Consider the following 18121-nt stretch of genomic DNA (forward strand, 5'->3'; position numbering starts at 1 on the left):
TGCTATGACAGGTATCAGAAGAAGTTAGCTTGATGGCTATTACTCATGCTAGAATTAGACTTGGTAAGCAGCTGGCACTAGTGTTAGCAGGAGCACTGGTGGGTGGATATGGTACTATGGTTAGGGATTACAATGCCTGCATAGTTGAACACACACACACACACACCATTATGCTGTGTTTATAGATAAAGCTAGAGTGTATGGTAGGCTGGCTGCCAGTAGTTCATAGAGTGAGAGCATGCAAGCAGGTCACATTCACACAGACAACGACAATAGATAGTCATATGTCTACACCCACATCCTTACACAAATTAGTGAAGAGTGTTTTTCCAAAATATTAACCTATGTGATTCATTAAACAGTTTTCCAAGCATGTCTTTCCTTTTTCCAGCTGCTGTCTGTCTGTACTTGTATGCATGTGTGAGGATGTACTGGACAGGACATTGAGTCCTACTCTTCTGCCACTCCTGCTGAAACAATTTTTTTTCTCCAGCAGTTAGGTAGTGAATCATGGTGCCTGTGATGTGATAAAAAAAATGGAAATACACACTGAACCCAAGTGAACTGAACATTCATTATATCTTCTACTCAATCATGTTGATTAACAGCTAGGGACCTTAAAGGTATGTAGGATTTAATCACATCTAGAGGTGTAGTTGCAGGTCACAGATCCCTGTGCTGCCCCCTCCCCTTCCAAGGCCTAAATGTTACACACTTAACCTTTAACTCTGAATATTATGCATTAGCGTATGCTAATTTAAGATCATGTTCTTCATCAGCATCAGTGTGGTATAGAAGGACCATTTACTGGTCAAACTCATGCAATGTTAGAATTACTAGTACTGCCAATCACACAGACAATCAACACCACTGCTCTGCAGCTCTTTTACAGTATTTTGATCTGCCATATGGCTGGGTCTTAATGCTTCCTATTGGCAATGAAACATGCAAACGCTAACTTGTTACCATGCCCAAAGTACAGCTGGGCTCAGAGAGGTCAACAATGTGTAGAACAGAGTCACAAAAGTGGGGAAAATTATAAATATACAGAGTTGAGCCAGACAAGGTGATTCTGTGGTGCCCTCACAATATGTTTTATATTTTTTGCCTTTTAGTAGTAAAGACAAGAATGGCAAAGTTGTCATCCATCCGTCATCTATCCAACAGATTTTCTGGTGTGTCATGACCATTACTGCCTCCCAGATCAATTAGTGTGGTTATTGTCAATGTGCAGACTTGCTTTCTAAAGTAAATCTAATAAAATATCACATTAAAAGGTTCTGTTTCTCAGTGAAAAATAAGATATGCAGCATGTCAAGAAATATGAATACGAGTAAACACAAACCCACACACACATACTGTAGGTACAACTATTACAGCATTCATGCAGTATTCATTATCTTATTGTGTGATGCACAGACAGCTGCCTCCATCTGCCATTCCACTGTAAGCTGTGAAGATAAAAGAGAAGAAGTAGGGGAAGAAGGGCGAAATAGGCCACATAAATAATGCCTTCCCCCAACTTATCTCACACTTCTCTCCCTACATCTCCATGTGTTCCTGCAGGACAGCGCCACTATGCAGTTCTGTGCCAACAAGCTGGACAAGAAGGACTTCTTTGGCAAGTCGGACCCTTTCATGGTGTTCTATAGAAGCAATGAGGATGGAACGTGAGTGCCTGATGAGATCTTGTTTTGTAATTAATTAATAAAAAAGTGTTTCAAAAGTTAGTTGCAAGTTTTGGTGCTCCCAAACTACTTTTTGAGGAAGCCTCCAGGGACACATGTATTCCACGGAGAAGTAGTCCTGGTGCCCTGAAGTAATTGCCATCAAAAGCCAATCTTAAAACGATAGTTGTGGAATTTTGTGTTACCAAAGCTTTCCATGGTGAAAAACCAAATACTGTCAAATATTAGGTTGCCTTTTTTAAAGCAGGATAAAGTAGCTCCTATGAGAGCCTGGAAAATCAGTTTTGAAGACACAAGAAAAAATCAATTTTAAAGTACAATATCATTAAGGTTATAGTAACATTTGGGAAAAAGGGAGAAGCAAAAACAGAGAGAGCATTAGAGGAGGTATTGCCTGATATCAGATATAATTGACACTCTGACTTTGCCTCCACTCTAACTGATTTCTGGGTGGGAGGGTGATTTGAATTTCCCTAACCTACTACTCACTAGAGATCTATCTGCCTGAATCTAATGACATTTTAAGTCGACACTGATGCGTAGCCTTGCAAACATATAGGGTTTTAAAAGTGGAGTGGAGTGAAGTAAAACATTGTTGGGCGATATTGAGAGGACATGTCAGCTAGGAACAGCCTCAATTGCAACTCTAGCTTGTCTATAGTTGTCGCCATTGTTGTACTTCTCAGTTCTGGCACACAGCTTGACAACACTTGACAACAGCACTAGTCCCCCTGTGGTGCTGACTGGATAATCGCTTTTTCAACCAAGAAACCACCGTTTCATGTCATGATGCCATACCAGAATCAGTCAACTCGGTAGAGAGGGCAGATTCATAGGTCTGGACCCAGGCAAGTACAGTATATTAAAGAGGGATGAGCATATACACACACTATGAGAGGACAGCTTCAGTGAGGCATGCACATATTAAGAGGCTGCACAGGCGCAAGTATCCTATTCCCACTCCCATGACTATGTCTTACATAAATGGCTCCGGGAGAGCAAATAGGAAAGAGAGGCAATTACTGTAGAAAGCATAAAAGCAAAATAAATAAATAAATAACACAATCTGCATTTTCCATCAATAAGAAAAAGACTGTCAGTTTCTGAGGCACTTCACATAGGGATGCATAACACCCACCACATCTCCTCACGCTTTCCCAGAGAGTTGTTCAGCCTCCCAAGGGGATGTGCAGTTGTAGCAGCGTCAGCCCAATCTAGCCGAAGATGCTTTAGCAAGTGCTTCGTTAGCCGTCTTCTAGTTTTTCTCTTTTTTTTTTTTCATAAATAACAGGCAGGGAAAGGGATCCCAACAGATGTGCTAGAACTATCTCTTGTTGGTACCAGAGGGGGGTACAAATTAGAGGCCCGTTTGGCTAGAAGAATCACAGAGCTTTAAAAGGCTTGAGGCACTTAGTGGAGCACAAGTAATCCAAGACTTTGAATTAAAAAAAATAAGTAATAACGCGTTGTTGCTTTTTCGAGAGGATATTTGGGGGATATTTGACAGGTTTTTATGTGGCTTTGCTCTGCAAAACATTTCAGATACCAGATAAATCCATTTGCATATCATTGTGCCACTTGTGGTCAAGGGAAAGGATTTAAAAGCCAAACTAAAATATTAAATTATTCTCTGTGGTCTAAAACACAATATAGCTGGGACACAGGCCAAGCGGTAAACAAAGCTGGGTACAGCCCTATTTTAAAGCATTTCTCCTGTGACTGTAGGATTTGACATTGTCTTTCCGGATGCCTCTGTCTGTTCAGATGTATGCTCCTCCCTTTGTTTCCATATTTATCTCCCTCCCTAGCTTGTATAATTATCAAATAATATCTCTGCCTTTTCTTTTGCACATATCTTTTCCTAACACCCCTCTTCCTTCTCTAGGTTTACTATCTGCCATAAAACAGAGGTGGTGAAGAACACATTAAATCCAGTCTGGCAGCCTTTTACTATACCGGTACGGGCGCTCTGCAATGGAGACTACGACAGGTACAATGAAACCTCCCCCCTGTTACACTGATCCCCACACTGATGTTACACTTATCCTTTCACTGTTGCACTTGGCTCAATTTATCCCCTCTATTTCTACCTTATCATACACACTGTATACTTGCACACACACCCTGAATAGTCAGTAATGTTGGCGCAATTGACATCTTCTGCCTTCATTGATTTCTGTTGGCTCAATTGATCGCCTACCTGCATGGCCTTTAATCAGTATCTCTGACTGACAAACTGTGTACTTACTACACCTTGAGTTTTGATGAGTTTAACCAGCAGGAATCAATACCAGTTCAACATGGTGCATTGTTAAGCCTCCCATTCTGTCTATTGTCACATTATTTCTGTTACTGTGTCCTTAGGATATCCCTTGGTATTGATCTTTGCTATAATAGCACGGGTCAGGCAATGAGCGTCTCTAATCTCCAATGACCTCCTTGTGGTGTGTCTGCTATCAACACTATATTTTCCTCAAGATATAATGTCTGAGTATTATAAATGCATTATTGTAACATTTATATTTAGTTACAGCAGTGTACGTAAACTGACCACTGATCCACAAGATTCCTGTCCTAAACAGCAATTGTCCAGTCACAGTTTAGTAACTTAATATTTCTCCATATGGTGAAACAATGTACATTGGGCTGTAGTAAGACCAGTACTCTGCATTAAATGAGTTTGGACGGTTGTGGTTGGACGATTATTAGTTTTTTATTAGAAAAATACCAGTGTAAAGAATGGATTAAACTGAATGTTTGTCTGCTCTAACGTCAGCTGCAAACCTTGGCATGGCCAACAAACAAGTCTTCAAAGGTCCAAAAATTCTTGCCCGAACCCAAAAAGACCCGGAAACACATCACCTGGAACTGAATCGTTCTGGTTTTTGAAAGTTGGGAACAAGATCTTCATTGAAAATACAAGAACAATGCTGCTTGTTATGGCCTGTACATCAAGTGCATATTAAAATATGTTCATTAGATTCTGCTTTTAAAATTAGTCAGCCAGTGATAGTGTTTTCAACCAGCTCATGGAGCTAACCTTTGCACAAGCTAGCTTTAGCTGATAAAATCTGCTTTTGACAGCTGTCATTTCAGCAAAATCGATGGTTGACAGCTAGAAATTAGACGCCCGCTTGTATCTACCTCTGTCTGAAATCAAGGACCCATTAAAATTACTAAGTAGTCTTGAGTGGAAAATCAGCACGTTATGACTGTAAACCTAATATAAACCTGGAAAGCATTAACAGTTAGCCTATAGGGGAACATGGCTTAGCCAATGGTCAATTGATGAATGTTAGGAAAAGAAAATTGAAAATTGATTAGGGAATAAAATATCAATTATAAGAATGTACAATTCAACAAATATTTTGGAAACTCTATATAATTTGGTCTATTCATCATTTTGGCCCTAGAAAACACTGGATTACATTTCTAACTAAAAATCTAAAATAATGATGGTTTGCTCTTCCCAGTTGGCACATAATTAATGTAGACATGTTGTGTCAGAGGGGGTGGGAATTAATTTTTCCCCCAGCTTATCTGCCTGCCTCTAATGTAAAAGACAGTGCAGGGAAGAAAACAAGCTAAATCATGAAGGAGCCATGAGGGAAGATGAAAAAGGAGTGACAGACAGATTACTTTTGTGGGGGGAAATATTTCATGTGGCATACTGTATCTTTTTTCTGCCACTCCCTCTTTTCTCGTCTCTCTCTCTCAAAGGTGTTTGTCCTATCTTCTTTGTATGCAGTCAAACTCTAATTACTGAGAATGCTGAGAACCTGGTGTGGGTTCCAAAAACGGCGATAAATCCCAAACAGACAAACAGGAACAGAGAAATTGTTGTGGTGGTCTCGTAGATGTATAGGGTTGCCTCTAGAAGTATTTGATACTTGGGAAATATTAGGTGAAATTGTGTGAGCCAGCCAATTACACATGAGCTCAAGAAGGGGTCACTACCCTGTCAGAGCCAATCATACACAAGGGACTGAGTTGGGCATCAAAGGCACTTCCTAAAATGCTCCTGTGCCACGCAAACACACACACATGCACACGCCCACACTTAGAGTATAATAAAATGTGACAAGCCACGAGCTGAAACAGCATGAAATGCTGCAAGTCTTGAAATATTACTAAGACATCGCTATAAACAGGTTACATACTTGTGCGTGGGTGAGGAATAAAATTTGTGTCAGTGCTTGCTTGTTCTGTGTGTCCATATTTGTATGAGAGTGGGAGGAGGAAGGTCTGTCTGTCTTTTTAATTATATAGTTCTTGAGACCCACTAACAAACATTTTTTTTTCAACTTTGCGATGTTATGTTATCATCCAAACTGTATTCATGCTGCAAACACTGCTCTTAAAGGCTGTCAATGCGTTTGATCTGTGTAATTACTGTTTATACCCATCAACAGAAGGAAAGCTTCCAGCAAAACTTAAAGAGCCGGGGAGTAAAAGGAAAAAGAACTAAATCAGTTCAGAACATTTTTATAACATAAATCAAAACTCTAAATGAAATAGGGATCAAATCATTTTGGTTGTTAAAGATCAGTTTGTTGACCAAAAGAAATGCTCAACCACAGTTGCACTGATCCTGGCAGACCTGGCCGAGTGTCCTTGACTTACTGATACGAACAAGTTGTTTGACAGAGGCCAGATTGCAACGTTGTTGTTTCCTGTTGTCCTTTTGGTCCACTGCGGGACCCAAAGAGTTCTCGTCAAGGCCAAAACCAAATGTCCACCCTCACGGACTCCTGTCATACGTATCTTGACATGCTCTCCATCATCACATCAAGCCTGTGAGGGTGCTGGATGTGAGTCATAGGATTGATGTAAGACCTAGACTGTTTCCATGGAGATTAAATGAAATTTTTGACCCTGTATTTCAAAGTATTTTTCTGAAAGATTTCCTCAGTTTATTGATATTGGCAACTTATACAAGATACATAATTTATAGTGTAAAATGCATGGTTTGTATAATTTAAATGTGATGCTAAAAACTGCTCATCTTATGTTCACATTAAACCCTCAACTGAGAATCCTCACAAAAGATGGATGAGAAACAGCCACTGTTTGCCTAACTTTGCAGATTAACAAACAAATCCAAATAATTCAGCCAAGTCTCTAGAAGTCTGCAAAAGGTCTACTTGAGGTCCCTTGTGGAGAGCCCTCAACACTCATTTGGATTCAGATACATTTCCATCCATTTACAAGTCCCAGTGTGTAACATTTAGGAGGATCTATTGTAAGAAATGTAACATAATATTCATAGACATGTTTTCATTAGTGTACAATCACCTGATAATAAGAACTGTTGTGTTTTTGTTACCTTAGAATGAGCTTATTTAATCTACATTCACCGTGAAACATCATGTTTCTACAGTAGCCTGGAACGGACAATCTAAACACTGGCTGTAAATAGGGCTGTTCGCATTTTTCGTGAGTTTTGCAGACGTTTCTCCCACCAGTGTTGTTCAATTAGTTGTGATCTTCAACTTCATCTTCACTAGATACCACTAAATCATACACACTGGTCCTTTAATACAATTTTCCATTCACTACGGTTAAGTAGATATGAGCAGTTGGACGCATAGAGATATAGAGAACAGTTGGTGGGAGCCATTAAACCAGTTGGGTGCCATTTACCCATTGAAGAATAAGGAGATGCAATTAGATGAAGTGATTAAAAGAGCACCAGTCAAACCTCAAGTGAAAAACCATGTGGAGAAATTATGGAAAATATGTCATTTATGTTATTATGTAATAATTTGAGGAAGGTGTCTCCTCATTGCTCCACACAGATTTGATATTTAAGAATGATGGAATTTTTTGTCTATCCAGGAAGCTTTAGTAGATGTTAAAGTCATATAATTCATGTACAGTATGTCTGATTTAAGTGATATGATTCAAGTTTCTGTTTCTGTTGCACTTTGTTGCATTCTTCATTTAATAATCCACTAACTTTCCACCTTAGTCAAGCATAAAAACTTTTTTTCAATGTTCTGACTTTTTTTTTTTATATTTCCACTGTTTCCACTCAACTGACAATGTGCATTAAAATGTGGATGGAAAGGCACTTAATCTGAAGGAGGTGTGTTGACTCCTTACTTATTATTGCTTCATGTGAGCTCCTGAAGGAACAATGTGTGACTTCTTTTAGATTCTAAGTCTGAGTCAGAGTTTGATCAAATAGGACCTTCAAAATTATATGACCCTAAATTGTAGGAGTTACACAAGATGCAGATTACTTGTATAAGAAACACTGCTATGTTTATTTGTGTTGTATCTGGGTGAAGAGGCAGGCTCCAACTGTTATCTGGGTTGGCAGTTACTCTACTCTCTCTCACTCCAAGTCCAGCACATGTTGGAGAAGCACCTCTATCTGTTGAGAGTACTAGCTCGCTCAAGTATGTCAGTGGATGACCTACTGCTTATTTACTTTGCTCTAATTAGATCAGTGTTTTGGTTTAGACATGTCCCTCTTGTTAGATGCACCAAAGGCCGAAAGGAGAACCATATCTGCTCTCCCAACTGACATCTCTAAAGAAACAAAGGGTGGTAGACGCATTGTCTTGACTTTCTTCCTCAAACCAGACAAATTAGCACCGGTATACATAGGCACCTGAAAAATAGTGTGGCATTTTATTCCTCCTGCTAGAACTAAGGGCCATTTACTGTGATAGAATTTAAATGTGAGATCCACTTTAAACTCTTAAAATGTTATGTTTTTTTTCTACTTACAGTATGTGGGAGAGTGATGTGCACTTCAGACGTGTATTTATGGAACTCCTTTAAAGAAGCTCTCAAATCAGAAGATGGAAAAACTAATTTTGCATTTCAGTTCCATCCAAGATCTCACGTACAGCTGCACTTTCTCATATTCGTGCTGACTGCCTGCCCTATCCATTCACAGAAGTTTTCAAGGTTAAGGTCGGTGCTGTTATGCTCTGCTACAGCTGTTTGGAAAGTATTTCAAATAAAGAATGGTGGATCTTGTTTGGTTATTTAAAATCCATAACCCCTTAAAAATAATTAAGAAAACATGTGGTTTAGTTACAGCCTCACGTTACCTTTCACATAAATTATCCCAAATAGTTGCACACCGTGAAGTACAGAATACAGATTTTAACCACCACTATTACAAAGATGATATGTGATTTGGGTATTAAGTTTTAGTTATAGAGAAATTAAATTATAATGTTAAATTATTTTTAATTTAACATTATATTATTTTTATGTAGCCACAAAGGCTACATCTTCAATGTGTGCAGCCACATTGAACAAGGGCTAAAATGGACCATGCACAGTCGTTGCAGCACAAAATCTGTCATTGGGAAAGTGTTGCTTGTTACTGCTAGGAAACAACACTCGGAAATCCCAGATCTGAATCACTGCCAAAGGCTATCTGTCTACACATATTTTAGTCAGATCTGTTGGTAGCCTTTTAAAATATCTTGCAAACACACAAACAAGGATAAAAATACCTCCACCTTCCAACTTTGTTGGCTGGCGTCAGGGTGGCGCAGTGATTAGTCTGACTGTCCTTCGAGTGGCAGGATCCAGTTGAGTCTCTGGTGACAGGGAGCATTTGAGGTATCCTTGAACAATTCCATCTCTCCATACATACACACACTCTGCTCTGGAAGCAACAGACAACATTTTGGCAAAGACGAGGGGAGTCGAAGGAAGGAAAGCAAAGTAGGGAAAGTGATAGGAGAGGAAGACCAGGGGAGAAATGAAGGAGAGAAGAATAACAGAACAGACAGCAAAGGAAAGCATAGTAGGAGGAGAAACAGAAATCCAATATGTCAAAGACCCTGTTCCAGATGAGTAGGACAAGGACAAGAAGATGAAGGAGTGTGAGGAGAGAGGAGGGAAATGGAAGGTGCTTCCAAGTTGTTGTGTATTCTGCTCAACAACTGACGTGTGATGAAATTAAAATCCACTTCACACCCCCTGTATACTCTGTTTACTCTGTGTAGGTGATAAATAAGGTAGGCTACTTGTATATATTTTAAAAACAAAATAAAAGCATAAAAATAATCAGTTCCTTCTCATTAAGCCAAGGTGACTCAAACATGGCCTATTTCCTATCCCTGGCAAGAGATCACAGAACTGTGTTGGAGCTGAAGTGAACTGTTTAGTGTCAAATGCAGTTTTTTTTCCTCAATTATATGCACCTCCATTACTGAAGATGAGTCATGTTCATTAAAGACGCCTTAGAACAGTAGCTGAAGATATCTGTGGCAGATTAGTTTTGGAGTGTATATTGTTCTGAGAGTTCAAGGGGCCACTCAAGGATCTGAGGGTCTGAGCAGCTGTAAGTTAGAATTTATAAATAAAATGATGGCAAATGCTTTGAGCCTGTAAGATGACAGCTTCCTGGTACTTCATTTGAGTATTACGGTATGCACTATTACCGTAACACTTATACCTAGAACTAGCACTGTGTATAGATTGGTCAAGGGGAAGGGATGCCTTCCGCTTGCCTTGCACATCTCTGCATCTGCTCTCTCTTTCTGTATCTATCTTTCCCTCTCTTTTTCTACACGGGTAGAGAAGCATCATGTTTCCACCACCTAGGTGACAAGCACATTTTCTCTAGCTCACAGCCTTGAAGATAACCTCAAAAGAACAAACTGTCACCACAGAACGACAGGGGCCAGGTGGCAGGGAGGAAGTTGGGCTTATTTCAGGGATCTTTCAATTCCTCAGTGACAGGAAAGAGTCTCTGATGTGCCGCTTGCTTCTTTTCTTTGGATCTGGGCTGGTGTCAGTTCTTGTGTAAGACGAAGTGGGGAGAGAGGGGAGACATGGGGGTGAGATCAATGTGACTCAGGAATGAAAGTGCCAAAAAAGTTTTTTTTTCTTCTTCTTCACTCTGCAGGGACAATGTTTCTGCTGCATTTGTGTAAAATGTCATCAGTGTCTTTTTTATGTTCTTTTTAATGTTGGAAGTTAACATGTGCTGCAGTTTGCAAGTTCCAATTTTTGGAGGGAGTGCTTTAAATAAGCTGAGTTTTTCTCTTGCAAGATGCAGTCAGCTGCTCTGCTTTGTTCTTAAGCTGGCAAGAATCCCAGTTTTAGAAGAAAGTGACATCCATTTTAATTTATTTTGGAGTTCCCTTGCACTATTTCACTTAAAACACTTACTTTAAAATAAAATGATGTCATTGGACTCTAGTATAATAATAATATTAAAAATAGCTAAGTTTTTTGTAATAGCTATGATTTCTGTTGTGATTTTGATTAAAATCCAGTAAATCATTAATCATTAACACACCAAAATGAACCACAGACTCTTTTAGTAGATAAATAAATAAGCATACTTGGTGTTTCTTTTCCTTATAGCAATCAATAGTGATAATAAGCCGTATGTATTTGGCACTGAAAACTCCAAGGTTTAAAGGGTTGGCATGAAACAGGAGTACACACCTGTAGCTGCGTTCTCCCGTCCTTGTTAATTAATAAACCATTAATGATGAAGCTGTTGAAGACGTGTATTATTACCTAAATGCTCTGACAATTTTTCATTTTGGCCTCATGGTTAAAAATAAATGGTAATGTTATCTTTTCTGCAAAAGCAATTTCTTTTTTTTATTTCTTTTTTTTAAGATAATAATTTAAAATTGCAAATATGACATCAACTGATGTCGCAGGACATTTAAAACAAACGGGAAGATGGGCAGGAAATAAAATTGGAAACATGTAAAATATGTTTTAAAATACAGCTATGCAAATGTTTTATGACGAAATGCACTTGAATACGTTCGTTAGATATGAAAGACACACACAGTAAGATTAAGTCAGAAGCACTGAATGCAAACATAACTGTTGTTTGTTTACAAGAAAATTCCAGAGGGCATTTTAAATGCTGTGCCTCAGGGATCATTTTGAAGCAGCAGAAGGCAGACATTGGCGAGCTACACTACTTTTGTAAAAATGGCTGTAAATTGGTCTGGTGCCAGATTCAGAGAACTGCTCTCTCTCTCCATGCGGAGGACCAAGTAACAAGACAGCTTGGCAGCATGTTGCAGTAAACAGTCTCTCAACTAGTACAATATACATCAGACAGTTTCCTCACTGACTAGTGAGACTGTAGGCAAGATCCCAAATACCTCCCTGACTTTGCCACTCAGTTGTAGCAGTACAGTCATATTTGATGGCTGATCTGGCAGGGGCTCTTTATTTAGGAAGGTAGGGGTATACAAATGCTTAATGTCAAGTGTTGCAAATAACCATGGAAAGAACAGACACGTATTGACTCTAGGTCTTCATCAGGTTCTGACAATATGGATAACATACCAGTTATATACCAGTATACCATTTTTTGAAGCAGTTTTTAAGTCCTACCTTTCTTAAAAGTTGAGAACATTTATACTTCCATGACTACTGGGCAAATTTTGCTAAGGATGACTGTGTGATATGACTGAAAGCTCCAGAACAAGCTACTGGATAGACCTTATAGTATGTTTTTTTACCAACAAGCATGCTGATTAAAAATCTAACTTGTGTTTGTGATTTTTGTTTTTCCAGAACAATCAAGGTGGAGGTGTACGATTGGGACAGGGATGGCAGGTGAGTGTGATTGACACTACTGGTATTGAAATAGAAATCTTTGTCCTGCAGTTCAATATTAAATTAAAAAAACACCACCTTCAGCTATGAAATATGAACACAAACGTAAGCTACATTTCAGGAACCAATCCTTTTCTGCTATCATGAAGTTCCATCTTGGCCCAAACATCTGTCCTGTTATTTGTGCCTGATGGGTTTTTTTTTCTTACACACTGGTGTTTCTCTCCTTTCATTCCTTCCCCCAGCCATGACTTCATTGGGGATTTTACGACCAGCTACCGAGAGCTAGCTCGAGGGCAGAGCCAGTTCAATGTGTATGAGGTACGAATTACGATTAATTCCAGTCTTTTCACAGTTCAACAGCATGTCTGTGGGCTCCTGAGATCTGGAATCCCTCTATGCCACATGTCTTAGATCCCATTTCTGACACGAGTGACATTTCTATCTCTGACATCACTGTTGCACGTTTTTCCATTACTCTAGCACATTCCTTTGCATTGATATCTTCTACTCCCACAGCAATGAAAATGCATTTATTCAAGAGTTAAAGACATATTGAAAAAGTTTCCATACGTTCCTAACTCATTCTTTAAAGGGCATATGTATGATACAGTATTTGTGCATGCCTTCCCACCTTCCCCAAGCAGTTATACATCCAATTAAATATTTCCTCTGTCCCTGTTGTTCTTTTCAAATTTCAAGATTTATTTTGCCACAATAATCACCTAGATGCTGACACACATAGAAATGGAGCTATTAGCAGCAGCGTGAAACAGGATTAATAGGAGAACAATCCAGGGATTTAGAATGATCATAGCTATTTCTTAGTACTTCTCATGGGATAGCTTACTGTGTCTCTTAATAGCACACAATACAGCTCTGTATGCAAATTACAAACACAACTCTTTTAAACCCTTCACCGCAGAATCCACGGGTGAGGGGAAAGACCTGAAAATGCTATAGATGTGTCCTATGTTTATCAAAACAGATACATGTTTTGTTGAATTCACGAGGAAGTGTTTGCAAGATAAAAATCTAACACTTCAATGTCAAAATCTGACCATAAAGACGGACACGTCAATACCTTCATGCCTTCGTGGTCTGGTGGCCTTCAGCCGAAGGACAAATACCTGTCTTTTGGATGTCAGCTCCATTATACGCTACTCTTGATTCTTCTCTACCTTCCAGTGAGACTGGAAGGCCCTTTAGTTTGTGCATCAGCAGATTGTTCAGTGTGTCAGACAAATTGCCATCCCTCCATGTTAAATTAGGGGCTGTCACTTTCATGCCTAGCAGCCATAGAGAAACAAGGTAATGAGCTGAGACGTCTTTGGTCTCCGGATTGACATTTCTCTCTTGTTCTGGAGCCGGTAGAATACTGGTAAAGTAAATGTAAGTCTTGCAAGCTTATGTCTGTCTCACCCATTGGTTCTTTGTAGCCTCAGATTTGCGTTTGAATTTCCAATCTTGTCCCCTTTAATAGTGTGACCGACGTGTACAAGATACTTAAGATGAAGCATTTCTATCTAAGTGTTTATAAGTGATCTTACATCAGCTATGCTTTCCCCTTATACTAATCTGTTACTTCATGCACACACATCTTTTGTCACTTTCCTTCCTTCCTTAATTTCCCATCTCTCACTTCCATGGACAAACTCAATGTTCATAATACCAACAAACTGATGGCATGCGCTTTTCCTAATGCCACCCACATACCCGCCTTCATTACATTTGTTGCACCCAATTAGGAAGAAATTATATAGTAAAACTAAAGGGTGTAAACGTGTGTGAAAGAGGGTGAGATGAGTGATGGAAACTCTATTTTAACGTGTGTAAAAATACGTCAAAATTATAGGGAGTTTTATCTGCTACTAACGCAGTATGTTGCATGAATGAATAATTGTTTTTATTAATTTATTTACTTACGTTTTGTAACCACTGGCAAAACTAAAACTAACATAATCTGTATTTTCTATACAAATATGTATGTGTATATGTGAAAAGCACTTATCTTTTATACTAAATAATTCTGTATTATATTCTAATATTTTTCTTTAAAGACACAATTAATTAATTCTTCATAGTTTGGCTAAATTATGGCAAAAATGTGTGCTAATTTTTGATCACCTGTACCTCCTGTTGTTTATTTTTAGGTGATAAATACCAAGAAGAAAATGAAGAAAAAGAAATATGTCAACTCTGGAACAGTGAGTATGGCTCCAGCAGCAAACCCGGACTGGCACTGTGCCTCTTTCCTGCTCCACACCTACTGCTTTTCTGTTAAATCATTCCCTCTTTAATTATCATGCAAGTATTGGCTTCTTGGAAGATGCCAATCTGTGCTCTCTATGTTTTCCTCATTAATTCTTGTATCACACACCAACTAATTGGTAAAAAGCAAAAGAATGAGTTAAGTCAGCAGTAGTTAAAGTTTTTAAATTCAGCCAAAACAAAAGAACATATTTAATAGTTATAGCTGTGTGTATGCATTACAGTATATGGCAGTAGTGGAAAAAACTTTGGATGGCAGTTAAGTATGTAAATGGGACAAAATGAAAGATGAAAGAGCTGCAGAACTTGAAGGACATAAGATCTGAGAGATCAGAGTGGCCAAGACCAATGACCAATTGAGACACAATTTTCACACAACTTACCCAGCAATGAGGGCATGTGCAAGCAATGCATACAAATGCATCTCATCCTCTGGCAATGTAAATGAAGCAGTCATCAGAAACCAGCCGGCTCACATCTTGTACCGAAGGGAGTGTCAAGAGCTGAACCATGTCAAGATGTTGAGGGTTTAGGAGGAAAATATGATTACCTCAATGTTTAATCAAATATTTCTTGTCTTTAATTCCAGGTGACCCTTCTCTCATTCTCAGTGGAGTCTGAGTTCACATTCTTAGATTACATCAAAGGAGGGTGAGTGGGAATGTCTGGATACTGGAAACATGTTTATTTTAACAGGAATTGCTGTCATAAGGAGGTAAAGAGGCAATTTCATAACATAGTGAGAAGTAATTCTAAAGTGTAATCCAATGGAATATCAGTTAGGAAACTAATTATGTTTTATTTGATAGGAGGGTTTTTTTTCTCTGTTTCTATTATTATAACAAATGTATGTAAAATCTGAATAACGTTAAGATCACCATGCGTAAGGTACCTTCTCATTAACTGGAGGCCACTGCCAAACATCCTCAATCCAGCTACCCATGCTGCCTCACTGCCACTGCAGTAATAGTAGTGCCACTAAATAGTGGAACACACATATGTGTATATGTGGGCCATATAACCTAAACAATGAGCTGAAACGCTAAAATTAGTTAATCCAAATCATCATAGTCATTACAAGTGACCCCTTCCAGATATTCACATAGTCATCTGAGCAATTGTTAATATAAAAATATTGCTTATAGCAGCTTTAAAGGGTAATTCAGATGAATTAGCAATTGCAATAAGGGACACAACTACTGTAGTAAAATGAGAATGAAGTTGTAAAAAACTGGAGGATTAATGACACATGCGCAACTATTATAGAAAGCAGTCTTGATAGTAAATTACTTTCTATTTTAATTTAAATTCTATGTATATCTATCTTCTATCCTCTATCTTTATTACATTTTTTATTAAAATGCATATATCTCTATCCCCTTATCTTTCATAGTGGCACCATACGTGTTCCACTGCAACTTTGTTAAACTGATTTATAAGTTCACAGTAGGCGCTGTCTGTAGTATTTAAGTGTCAAATATATTTAAATGAGCCAGCTAAGGCCAAACTGTCTTCACAGTTACACAGGTACCAACCCATCGACCTTAGCTAAGTTTCCGAGCTTTAAGTTGACGTGTGAATATCAAGTATGTCTCAGGTGAAGTGTGCTTTTCAGGCAGGATGGGCTGTCCTATCACAGCGGGTAGACTGTCATGGCTTTTATAGGCTGTGGCAGAACTGACAAGTGTGACAGATTTCACTGACAGTTTCTGGCTTTGGCTGATCTATGATACAATAACCTAAAGGTTTAGTAGCCTCACTTCAAAAATACCATTCTAATCAGTCCCTAACATTACTCTGGCACTTACTGAGTCTCTTGCTCTTTAGAAAATGTATGGAAGTTAGGAAAGTGTGTCACTTAAACTGTCCAAGCTCTTTGCAGCATAAAAACAGAAAAAAATACCACATTTAAAAGTCTTCTCTACAAACATTTCTGCAATATTTGGTGTTACAGCTTTCTTCTTGATGCAAAATGAGCTCTGGCAGCTTTTATGTCTCATTTGACAACAACTGTAATCATAAAAGGACAAGGAGGATTTGGCTGTTCAACTAACTGAGAGGTATTTCGACTTTGTGTAGACTGAGGTGAGATGAAATGTCGTCAGACTGTAGATTTTTCCCACTTTCCAAGTCTGCAGCAAGGAGGACATAATATGGTTAGAATATAATGATAGTGGCGATCTCTCTATGCTGATGATGGTTCAGTGCACTCCTATCAGGTTAATAACATTTGCAACTTTTACTACCATAGAATTTGAATGAGGATGGAGCTGTGTTGTAAAAGGGAAAAAACTAAAACTACAAAGAAGTTTTTAGTATTAGAACAGCAAGAGTTGATATTTTGCCCACAGAGAAAATCATAATAACAGTCTCTATATTATAGTTATGTTAGAAAGCATCAAGGGAAAAGAGAAAAGAAATTAGAAATAGAAAAAAGTTAAACTACTACATAACTGCAGTGGCAAGAGTCTGCAAAATACTGACTTTTACCATAAAAAGCTCACTCAGTTGCAGGGAATCCACATCTAAAACCTAATAGAAAATCACAATGAAAAACACCACATTTTTTGGTGCAGATGTACAATTTGCAAACCAAGTTAGTAATATATTTAAGAGTCTTTACAAATTACTAAAATCAAGTTTAATTAATGCTAAGGTTAGCACAGTCAGGCTGTGGCATATTCTCCGTCCCCACCCCAAAATGAAAGGTTAATGTGAATCTTTAACACATTCATTTTATTGCTGTATCATTCTTATGCCTTCCTCTCTGGTGGCTCTCATACAGTAGATGATGAGAGGCTGTCATTCGGGCCCCCGAAGGCCTCGTCTCATTGTTGTAAATTAGCAAGAAGAGGGTAAAGCAGGGAAAATTGGATTATGATTTGCTCTTAAGTGCTGCATCAGCCTAATTGCTTGTTACCCAGCTCAGTGTCTCCTCGGTACCCCCTGCTACACCTTCTCGTGCAGATGAAAGCCAGATAAATGGAGGAGTGCAATCATTGAAATCTTCAAGAAATTACAATTTAATCGGTTTGTAATAACGTCATCATCATAAATAATTGCTATATTTTGTGTATGATCTTCCTCTGTGTTAGGTATTATCTTCTCTTGCATCAGAAAATGTGTGTATGTGTGTGTGACTGGGTGTTCGAGCGCTGGAATTTAATGAGGCCGGGCATGTCCATGCCGGACATTATTGCTGTTTGGTCTCTGTCGTTGATTTTTTTTCCCCCCATGTCCTCCTCTCCATCCCTCTTCTAGGACGCAGATCAATTTTACTGTGGCCATCGATTTCACAGCATCTAATGGTGAGTGATACTCACGGCAAAGTGTATCTGTGTGCATGGGGGACAAGAATAGATAGTGCTCTTTGAATATGGCATGTCCGATTTCAGAATCAATCACACAAACACACACACAAGCAGACGGTGCGGCCACACATACTGTACACACGTTGTCACCTATAAGTGATAGCTTTTCCTGGATAGCTCTTCCTCCTTAAAGGGGAACTTGGCAACTCTAGCCATTTCTTCGCTGGTTTTCACTTTTGTCATTGCATGTTTTCTCAACGAGCTCCCCCTACAGCT

The 18121-nt window shown here is 38.7% G+C and overlaps 1 protein-coding gene across 4 annotated transcripts in view; it reads left to right on the plus strand.

Annotated features, from left to right (window-relative positions):
• cpne5b (copine Vb) overlaps positions 1 to 18121 on the plus strand; it is a 122568-nt gene that overhangs the window by 89256 nt on the left and 15191 nt on the right. For all 4 annotated transcript variants that reach the window (XM_035661138.1, XM_035661141.1, XM_035661140.1 and 1 more), the window contains 7 exons: positions 1567 to 1670; positions 3574 to 3678; positions 12222 to 12263; positions 12509 to 12584; positions 14417 to 14470; positions 15124 to 15185; positions 17796 to 17842. In XM_035661138.1, coding sequence (XP_035517031.1) covers positions 1567 to 1670; positions 3574 to 3678; positions 12222 to 12263; positions 12509 to 12584; positions 14417 to 14470; positions 15124 to 15185; positions 17796 to 17842 — 490 coding nt within the window. The remainder of the gene's footprint in view (positions 1 to 1566; positions 1671 to 3573; positions 3679 to 12221; positions 12264 to 12508; positions 12585 to 14416; positions 14471 to 15123; positions 15186 to 17795; positions 17843 to 18121) is intronic.

The sequence above is a fragment of the Morone saxatilis genome, unplaced genomic scaffold (genome assembly GCF_004916995.1).
Source record: "Morone saxatilis isolate NCDOM2014 unplaced genomic scaffold, NCSU_SB_2.0 Contig18, whole genome shotgun sequence".
Classification (NCBI taxonomy): Eukaryota; Metazoa; Chordata; class Actinopteri; family Moronidae; genus Morone; species Morone saxatilis.